Source organism: Helobdella robusta (assembly GCF_000326865.2).
Source record: "Helobdella robusta unplaced genomic scaffold HELROscaffold_2, whole genome shotgun sequence".
In the NCBI taxonomy this organism is placed as follows: domain Eukaryota; kingdom Metazoa; phylum Annelida; class Clitellata; order Rhynchobdellida; family Glossiphoniidae; genus Helobdella; species Helobdella robusta.
The window spans coordinates 1,437,178-1,448,682 of NW_008704083.1; the positions used below are offsets into that span (position 1 = coordinate 1,437,178).

General features: G+C 30.9%; 2 protein-coding genes across 2 annotated transcripts in view; one reads left to right on the top strand and one right to left on the bottom strand.

Moving 5' to 3' along the window:
• Window positions 1–1,724: 1,724 nt before the first annotated feature.
• HELRODRAFT_151577 (hypothetical protein) lies at window positions 1,725–4,704 on the top strand (the record flags this gene model as incomplete). The annotated part of the gene is made up of 7 exons (XM_009017056.1): window positions 1,725–1,789; window positions 2,763–2,833; window positions 2,976–3,092; window positions 3,658–3,751; window positions 3,884–3,995; window positions 4,120–4,182; window positions 4,603–4,704. Coding segments are annotated over 7 exons (624 nt in total), but the record flags the coding sequence as incomplete, so codon positions are not given.
• Window positions 4,705–9,113: 4,409 nt separating this feature from the next.
• Window positions 9,114–11,505, bottom strand: part of HELRODRAFT_160036 (hypothetical protein) — a gene marked incomplete at both ends in the record, with an annotated part of 3,273 nt that continues 881 nt past the window's right edge. The window contains 7 exons of the mRNA XM_009017057.1: window positions 9,114–9,134; window positions 9,420–9,487; window positions 9,674–9,735; window positions 10,021–10,056; window positions 10,189–10,277; window positions 10,701–10,808; window positions 11,198–11,254. Of these exons, the coding sequence (XP_009015305.1) occupies window positions 9,114–9,134; window positions 9,420–9,487; window positions 9,674–9,735; window positions 10,021–10,056; window positions 10,189–10,277; window positions 10,701–10,808; window positions 11,198–11,254 (441 nt within the window). The remainder of the gene's footprint in view (window positions 9,135–9,419; window positions 9,488–9,673; window positions 9,736–10,020; window positions 10,057–10,188; window positions 10,278–10,700; window positions 10,809–11,197; window positions 11,255–11,505) is intronic.

Sequence of the window (11,505 nt, forward strand, 5' to 3'; positions counted from 1 at the left end):
ATTTTTTTCTCAATGTTTTCTATTTCTTCGTCTCCCTGTCTGTCTGTCTCTCACTCTTTCTCTCTCTCTCTCTCTCTCTCTCTTTTTTTTTACCTCTCTCTTCTCCTCAAAAAACCTCAAAGTGGCGGAAATACATTAGATCGCATTATCCTTCCATTAAGGTGACATAAAAATTTTACTATATGGCGTCTACTTTTTACCACTCTGCGTTTTTAGTGTCGTAAAGTTTAGGGACGAAACGGTTTTGTGTAACGTTTCATGTAAACAAAGTTCGGCCAGAGATCTGTTTAATGTCGGGGGAATTTTCACTAATTAGTCATTAAAGGGTGAGAAAGATGTATTTAATTTTTTTATTTTGTTTTGTTTTTGTTAAATTATTTGCTAAGAATTTGATTATTTAAAAATTATTGATATTGTAAATTATTGATTTTTCGTTTTTTGAGTGAATCCAAATCCAACTACCAAACCATATACTAATTAAAACATTTTTAGGATCAGATTAGCGTTAGAATTTAGAAGCCATTAGAGAAGTTTAGTTTGGGCTCAAAAATATGATTTATTTCAATAATTAATAAAATTTGTAATGAAATTTTTATTTAATAAATTCATTATTAAATCTATAAATAAATATAAATAAAAAAAAATAAAATTTAATTTCAATTTTCAATTATTTTTCAAAATTTAATTATAAACTAATAATTTTCTTATTTATTTCATTTTACTATTTATTAAATTTATCATTAAAAGTAATTTAATACAATTTTAACCATCTAGTTCTCAAAATTATATGTACAGTTATTAGAACTACAACAACACAGCTATAAGCTAGTCAACACTCAACATCAAGATTAATAAAAAAAAAACTAAACAAAATGTCAATACAACAACAGCCTCATGCACTAATTAGCAACAACAACAACAGGGAAGTTAGTCCTCACCAACAGCTGCATAACAACACACATACACGAAACATACATCAAAATTTCTATGACCTAAACCTAAATGATGACTACGAAGATTTAGACAACGATTCAGAAACTATAAATTATCGAGTCTCAGACAAGCTCCCCAGGTCGATTTCTATAGAGAATAATTATTATATTGATGAAAGTGGCAACAGTTATTACGATGGGGGAGATCTCGAAGACGGAGATGCTGGGTCTGGATCACCTAATCGGTTTTACGGCAACTTTAAGTTGAGTGGGGGTGAAATTCAGGGTCATCATCAACATCAGCGTCGTCAGTATTATAGTCACAATGGTGAGGATAATGAAGATGATGATGATGGTGACTGTGGAGAAACACCTAAATCACCAAAGAACTCCCAACAACAACAACAACAGCAATTCCAACAAATGATAGCATCAACCATACCAGCCAACAACAATAGCAACAACAGTAGCAGAAGACATGCCACTATATCCACATCAACCATGCATGTTACTCCAGCGCTACCAACCCCGATGAGCTCCTTAAAGTAATTTTATTTCATTATTTATAATTTATTATTTTATCATTTATAATTTATTTTATTTATATTCGAATAATTTTGTATCAGTTACTGGATTAATTGCTTCTATTTATATACGCAGTTAACACAAACTGCTTTTAATTTAACTCAACACACACATACGCATACACGCACACACACACACAGATCATGGTCAGTTGAAACATACGAATTTGCCAAACAATTTGTCTTCGAGAAGTTGGGCAGATCTCAAAAGACATCAGACTTGGAACTTGAGAAAAAAGTAGAGACACTCAAAGACACTCAGAGGCAATTTAGGTAGGGATCATCATCCTATCCTCATTGTTGCTGTCTATTTGGGCTGCTGCCTTTCAGCTCTCTTTTACTCTTATAAGTCCTAAATGATGTGTGATTAACTTTAATTACACACAACTCAAACATTAAATGGCACACACGCACACGCATTCACACACACACACGCGCGCACGCATTTACACTCTCACACACACGCGCGCACACACACACACATCTGTATATTTTTTTTACATTTATTTATGTGTTTATTTTTATTTAATATTCAAGATGAAAGAGCTTTCAACTAATTATATTTAATATTGCACATATAATTCATATATATATGATGTATGCTAGTTTTGTTTTAGGGCATAATATTTACATATATACATTACATATATCTTTTCTCTCTCTCTTTCTCTCTTTCTCTTTCTCTCCATTTATATATATATATATATATATATATATATATATGTATGGGTGTGTGGGTGTAGCTTTTTATCATTACCAAATTGGCAATTTAATAAATTGAGCCATAAAGGTATGTAAAATGAAATGAAATTAAGTGATGAAAAGGGATTGTTTAACATGCCTGAAGTTATGAGGCTGCCTGTGTTTTAATTCAATTTAACATGGAAAATTTCTTTCTACCTCTTTCTCTCTCTCTCTCTTTCTCATTGTTCTCTTTCTTTTTTACTGTAGTTCTCTCTTTGTTTGCTTTGTCTTTATGGATGTATGTGTCTGTTTGTATGTCTCTCTCTCTTTCTCTCTCTCTCTCTTTCTCTCTCTCTCTTTCTCATTTATTTCATCATTATTTCCATATATTCATATTTGGTTTGCTACTTATTAATTAATACACATTTTTGTATAGTTTGTTTTATCTTTTTTGTATTGCTCATTTTATATACACACACACAACACACGCATACACATATATTCAAGCACATATACGCACACATATATTCACGCACACACACACACACACACACATGCACAGACATCTGTATGATTTAGCAAGACATCTCTACACACAGTACGGACAAGTTATCTACACACAGAAAATTCTTGGTTAGCTTGTTTGTTTGTCTGTATTTCGTTTATTCGTTCGTTCGTTCGTTCGTTCGTTCGTTCGTTTGTTTGTTCGTTTGTTTGTTCATCATCACCATCATCATTATAGTCATCATTGTCGTCGTCATCATCACCATCACAGGTGAAGTTTTGACTGACCTGTCACACAAATATCTTGAGGATGGCCTAACTGACCAGTTCAACATAACAGCAACTACCCAAAGAATAATGACCAAAAATGGGGAAGCCTTATTGGGTTGTTGTAGTTATTATTAATATTATTATTATTGTTATTATTATTATTGGTAGTAGTAGTAGTAGTAGTAGCAGCAGCAGCAGCAGTAGTAGTAGCGGCAGCAGTAGAAGTATTAATAGCAGTACTAGTTTTACGTATGACTTTTGTGGCTGTTATTGTATTGTAATCATTATCATGATCAAAAACTACATCATCATCATAAACAACATCATCATCATCATCATCATAATCATCTACTACAACAACATCATCATCATCATAAACAACAACTACATCATCATCATCATCATAAACTACAACAACATCATCATAAACAACAACAACTACATCATTATCATAAACTACAACAACATCATCATCATTATCATAAACTACAACAACATCATCATAAACAACAACTACAACATCATCATCATCATAAACCACAACAACATCATCATAAACAACAACTACATCATCATCATCATTATCATAAACTACAACAACATCATCATCATTATCATAAACTACAACAACTACATCATCATCATCATAACCAACTACAACACCATCATCACCGTCGTTGCAGTATGTCTGAATGTTTTCTTGAAGAGCATGTCTACATTGTGCAATACAACCATCGAAGATACGCTGAACACTGTTAAGGAGTTGGAGGCATCAAGGTAGAAGATGTTCCTGATTATGATCCCTAATGAATGAATGAATGAATGAATGAATGAATGAATGAATGAATGAATGAATGAATGAATGAATGAATGAACGAAGTAGTTAGTCAATCAACCAATTATTTCCAGGTTAAAGTACGATGCGTATCGATCTTATCTTGAGAAAGTTCGAGATTCACCTAGAGACTTCCATTACACTTTGAAACTGCAAGAAGCAGAGAGAAATTTCACCAAACATCAAGTTAATCTTTTTCTTGTTGTTTTTTTTTATTGTCGTTGTTGTTGTTATAGTAACAATTATATTATTAATTTTAATTTAATTACATTAAGACATAATTTCCAATTACGATCACCTCCCAAACCAGGCCAAGTATAAAAGGCTTCATCATGATCTCAACATCAAACTCAAGTTCCTCGATGAAAATAGGGTATGTTTAGGAAACGTACACACGCACACGTACACACACACACGTACACACGCACGTACACACACACACATGCGTATCTGTAAATGGAAGTACAAATCACTTGCTGCTGTTTAAATGTTTTACTGTTTTTTTCTCTTTTGTTAAATTTTACAGAAATTTAAGAGTAATTCATAAAAATGTAAAATCAATCTCATGTATTTTTATTCTTATAGTATTAATCAATCAACCAACTGACTAACCAACCAATCAATCTATCAATCGACCAACCAATCAAACAACCACCCTACCAACCAATCAATCAACCAAATGACTAACCAGTCAAACAACCATCCTACCAACCAATCAATCAACCAACCAAATGACTAACCAATCATACAACCAGCCTATTAACCAACCTAACAATCAACCAACACCTCACAGATTAAAGTCTGCCAGAAACATCTGCACCTATTCCAGCGCGGATTCCTGTGCTACATCAACAACAACAAACAGGGCATGGATGAAATTATGCAACAATTCAACCAAAACAGCAGCAACAGCATCTCAACAACATCGACAACAAAAACTCCGACGTACCAGACATCATTTCTAGAGGCCCCAACTTGTTTACTAAAGAAGCACACTAAAGAATCAACAACAACAACAACAACATTGTCACCAAACTCAGCAGCAGTTTATGTTAATGTAGTGGCTAAAAATAGCACAGCTGTCAACAGCAACTCAGCTAATAATGGCCAAGTTATTAATAGTAGCGGTGGTGGTTCAGCTGCTTATAGACCTGCTGCTGATAGTGGCCCAGCCCTCTGTGGTGTTGCTACCCCTTCGACAACTTCCGCTCAGTCTAATTAATAATAATTATCCAATTATAATAATAATTAATTAATGATTGTTATTTAATTATGGTAACCATTGTATCAACATTCAATTATTTTATCTACATGTCGATCTATCTATTTATTTGTTTTTTGTTTGTTTTTGTTATCTTTATCAATGTCTGTCTGTGGTTTAAATCAGATGCATTTTGCTTTTATATATATATATATATATATATATATATATATATATATATATATATATATAAATGAATGTGTGTATGAATGTATGTATGTATCTACTCAGATAGCTTAGTATTTTTCATCTTTATTTTTTTCAACTCCAATATATCCTTTATTTGTTAATCATTCCATATATCTGTTATATATCTATTATATGTTTATGTACGAATATATATATGTGTGTGTGTGTGTATGTATGTGTGTATGTTTATATCTTTCATAAACATGCGATAAATAATGAAGACTTCTTTGAGTGCCTATATATCTGACTACTTTTCTTCATTCGCAAAATTTGTTTTTATTTAATTGTTTTAGCTAATTAATTAATTAATTAAATTTTCTCATTTATAGTGATGATGATGATGATAGTTAATAGTAATGATAATAAATTATTTTTTCATGATATATTCAATTATTGTATAGAGCATTATTTATATGGCTTGATTGTAATTAGATCTACCTTCATTCATTCGTTCGTTCATTTATTCGTTCATTCATTCATTTGTTCATTCATTCATTCAGTCAGTCAGTCAATTCTTCATATATTTTCTATTACTTTTTGTTGTTCATCTATTCTCAAACAAACACACACACATACACATACGCTTACACACACAGACATACAAATTCACATTCATACATACGTACAGACACATACACACACGCATACTACATACATACCGATACACACACACACACACACACACACACACACACACACACACACACACACACACACACACACACACTGAGTTGTATCAATTGTTAATATATATCATTATATACCATTATATACCAATATAGATCTGTTTGTTCTTGAATTTATTCCTCTATCTTTAATTAACGTCGTTTGTATTGGTCTATGTGTATGCATGTTTGTATGAATCTATTTGTATGTTTATTGTTGGTTTGTTTGTTTGTATGTATAGATGTATGGCTGTATGTATGTTTGTATGTATGTGTGTGTGTGTGTATGTTTATATGTACGTTTGTGGGATTGTTTGACGATGTGTGTACGCCTTCAAAAGTTTTTCTTTTGTAAATTTCTAATATTGTTGATATTGTTGTTTAGGATGTTGTTGTTGATGTTTTGTTGTTGTTTTTGTTGATGTTGTTGCTGTCGTTGACGATGTTGTTGTTGTTGGAATTTTATATTTTCTTTATATAGCTCTTTGATTTTCATTCAGTCATATTTTTTTCCAAAAGGTGATGGCCTTCAGCGAGATATTTATTTTAAACTTCTCTGCTTGCTTATTCACAAATAAATGGGTGTATTTGCCACGCTGTGTGTTTACGTGCGTGTATGTTTACGTGTGTGTGTACGTGTGTGCGTGTGTTTAATTATTCAAATGTATACTTATTCCGTCATTATTATCATTGCTTTAATTTGCAGGTGATGGTTATATCTATATATATATATATATCCTTATATATATATATATATATATATATATATATATATATATAATATTGTACTTTTTATTGATTTTTATTATTATTGTTGGTTGGTTTGAAAAATCTAATTATAATTGGATGATAATAAATGGTTTAATTAAAAAGATGTTGGGTGGAAGAAATTTTTAATGGTTATGATTGATTGATTGATTGTTCAATCTATTAGTCAATTAATTGATTGATTGATTGATTGATTGATTGATTGATTGATTGATTGATTGATTGATTGATTGATTGATTGATTAAATAAAACTAGACCAGTGAATTGTTAGCAAGAACTTTGTATTATTGTTATAATAGCTCAAAGGACAAAAACATTGTGATAGGTATTACATTAAATAGCATTAGAAAATGAATGAATGAATGTATGTTACATTAAATAACATTAAGAAATGGAAGAGTTAAACACTGTGACATTAAACCACACTGAATGACATTAACGAAACCGTCATCACATGACATTAATAGAAATGTCCTATAACATTAACATTTAAACAGAATTAGTATTATTATCAAAGTATGAATAAGTTACTCTAAAATGAAGAGTTAGTCGGTTATTTATTATCACACGCAAACAGACACACAAACACGCACACATACATTGAAACAAACAAAAGTTAAAACGAGGTGAAATATTTCCTATTCGACTAACAAACTTGAAATAAAATAAAATAACATAAAATGATACCAAGAGGTCAAATAAACAGATAGATTTATATGTATAGAAATACAAAAATGTAACTCAGATAGTTATTAACTTGATAACAAAGAAGTTTGTGTGTGTATGTATGTATGTATGTGTGTGTGTATGTATGAATGAATGTATGTATATATGAATTAATGTATGCATGCATGAATGAATGTCTATGTTTGTATGTGTTTATGATGTCTGTGTGTGTGTACGTGTGCATTTTTAAGATATTGGTCCACAATAGGATTATGAAGCTACGGAAACACACACTTGAAAGGTATTATTTGCTACGTTTAGTTAATATCATTAATTATAAAATAAATAATAGAAATGTATATATATTATATTATTTATTTATCTATTTATTCATAAGTAGACATGTATTTGGACTGCTGAATAGCGACAAAATGACCTACATACATACATAAATATGTATTCTCACACACGTACATACATACATACATACAAGTCACACACAAACATACATACACACGTAAAAACAAACAAACATACATACAAACAAACATACAAACATACATATGAACAAACAAACATGCACACATTTAGAGAATTATTAAATCTGTCTAAATACAGAAATAGTGGAAGTGTGTATATTTTTTAAAAACCTGACGTCATGGCATCCAGCACAAATAATTAATTATAATAATAATAAGTAATTATAATAATTATTATAATTATTAATTTTTTCGAAAAAAATATTGAAGCGTTTTCAAGCTAAGCAAGAAAAAAATAAACTAAATTTTTCAAGAGAGTTCATTTAACAATTCAACGAGCGAATGTATGAATGAGCGAATGAACGAACGAATGAATGAATGAACGAATGATGGAATGAATTGATGAATGAATAGATCGATAAATGAATGAATGAGAACATAAATGAATGAGCGGGTGTACGGAAAACAAGATAAAAACGAAACATAGAAAATAAAATTCATCACATATGGAACACTGCAAAATCTCAAATCAGGATAAAGATTTCCAAATGAAAATAATAATAATATATATATATATATATATATAATCATAATAATTATCTATAATTATTCTGGTTATGACATTAAACTGACCCTCACTGCCTTGTGAGTGATGTTGGATCATCAAAGGCTAGGCCCACCGCTTATAACTGTGGTTGCGTAAGGAAGGGCGTCCTTCGTAAAAATTAGCCAAATAAATTACTTATGATGACAGAAGTGACAATGGTTTCATCATAGGTAGCCAAACGGCAACCCCCGATCTCGGGAAAAATGTCGTCTAAACGTGTGTTGTTGTTGTATCTATAATTAATAATAACAATTAATAATAATAATAGTTAAATATTACATAAATATTTTAGTAATAATATTTAACTACGTCATGCGTCATATAACTAAGTCATGAATATATTAATGAAAGTGTGTGTGTGTGTGCGTGTGTGGATGTGTGTTTAAACCTATTTATTGGGTAACAAAGTTTTCTTTTATTTGATTGGTGAATAAACATACAGATGCATGCATACACATACACAAACAAACACACACACACATACACAAACTCACATACAAACACACAGATACAAACATACAAAGCATAACAAAACCGTCCAAAAACAACAAAAAATCCATATGAACTCTATGCCACATAGTCACATCAAATATATATGAGTATGATGATGACGACGACGATGATTATGCTTTTGAATGTCCAATCATATTTCCATCTTCTTCCTCTTCCTATTCCCTACTTCCGGTTAACTGTAGATATAATTATCATAATAATAAATATAATAATTATTATTAATTATTATCAATATTATTATTATTACTACTATTATTATCATTACAATTTTACACGTGATCATCATCGTCGTCATCGTCATCATTATCATCATCGTCATCATCAACCTTTCAAACTGGTACAGAGTTTTCTGTGCTCACCTTGAAGTGAATGAAATAAGAAAAATCGACAACGATAATAATAATAAATAATAACAATAATAATAATAATAATAATTATAATAATAATTTTTAACTACCGACCATTCTTATAGTTTCGTGGTTGTTGTTGCTGCTGTTGGTTTTGCTCTTGTTTCGCTTTTTGGATACACCTGACGACGACGACGATGATGATAGTGATGACTACAGCAGTAGCGATTACTACTACTACTACTACTGCTAGTATTACTAAAACTGCTTCTACTACTACTACTACTGCTACTACTACTACTACTATTACTACAACTACTACTAACAATACTAACAACAATAATAATAAAAATAATAACAGCACTTACTCTCAGATATGCCTCTATTTAGAAACGCACTAGACCTCTTAACGAAATTAATCGGCTTTTGGCTGAATGAAAAAAAAATAGCAATAATAATAATAATAATAATGATAATAACAAACTGTTATAATAAAAATGATGATGATAATAATAATAATTATGCGTCATTAAATGCCATAATAAATCTTTTTTATGGCCATAATCCCAAAAGGTCATAATCCCAAAAGGTCTTAATCCAAAAGGTCATAATCCCAAAGGTCATTATCCCAAAAGGTCATAATCCCAAAAGTCATAATCTTAAAGGTCATAAGTTCAAAGGACATAATTTTAAAGGTCGAAATTCATCGACTTACATCTCCGGCGCTATCGGATAGTAGTACTTGTAGAATCTGAAGAGAGGTTAAATAAAAAAATTTAGTATCGACAACAACAGCAGCAGCAACAACAACAACGACAACACAACAACGACAACAACACAACAACGACAACAACAACAATAATAATAATAATAATAACAGTACATTTTAGCCACAATATCTCTAAGCAGAGCCGTAAATGGAACGATCATAAGCAGGATCCAGAACATCCCGGAAGTAAAGATTTGGTAGTCCTGGTGATGATCATCAAATAATAATAATAATAAAATAATAATAAATAATAAAAATAATAATAAGGAGAAGAAGAAGAAGGATGGAGACTTTTTTCCAATAATCATTTCAAAAACAGCAAATCGTACAATCGTTCATTCATCTATTCGTTCATGTATTAATTCATTCTTTCGTTCGTTTCTTTATTCGTTTATTCATTCATTCATTCGTCGTTTAAAAATTCATCTATTTTTTCATTCCTTCAGACAATTTCAATCTACTAAACATTACGATCATACCGTCCGCAACATGTACGAACTCGTACATCAATCAATTCTCACTCACTCATTCATTCACTTGTACATTCATTCATCAAACCATCCATCCATTCATTCATTCATTCGTTCGTTCGTTCGTTCGTTCGTTCCTTCAGTCCATCCACTAACCATTCCGACCATATCATCGGCGACATCGAGCCAGGGCCAGATTCTGCAGTAGATTGGAAAGAAGAGGAACCACATCAAGATGCTTCCATGGATCAGTATGAGAATCATCTAAGTGAATGAACGAATGAATGAATGCATGGACGAATGAATGCATGGACAAATGAGTGCATGCATGGATAGATGATTAATTAATCAATCGATTAAATGAATGTGAATGAATAAGTAAAAAGATGGATTGACGAACTATAGATTAGGGAAAGGACGGATAAATAAAAACTGAACGAATGCATGAACAAATGATAAATCGTTTAATTGATTAATTAATTAATTAATTAATTCATTCATTCATTCATCCATTTATCCATTCATTCATTAACCCATTCATTTACCCAGTCATTCATCCACTCATTCATTCACCCATTCATTCATCCAGTCATTCATCCATTCATTCATTCACCCATTCATTCATTCATTCATTAAAAGCAAACTAAACTTACCGAATTCCATACATTGCATTCAATGAGAGCCTTATAGCACATGGTCACTATTATTATCTAGTAAAAAAATAATAGCAATAATAATAATAATAATAATAATAATAGCAACAATAATAATAACAATAACAATAATAATAAGAGACGTACAGTGTACATAACATTTCCGGTAAATAGATAGGAGCTAACTTTTCCATCGCTAAATACCACATCTGTGGTTGGTTGGTTGGTTGATTGATTGATTGGTTGGTTGGTGGATTGTTGGATTGGTTGGTTAATTGGTTGGTTGGTTGATTGATTGGTTGGTTTGT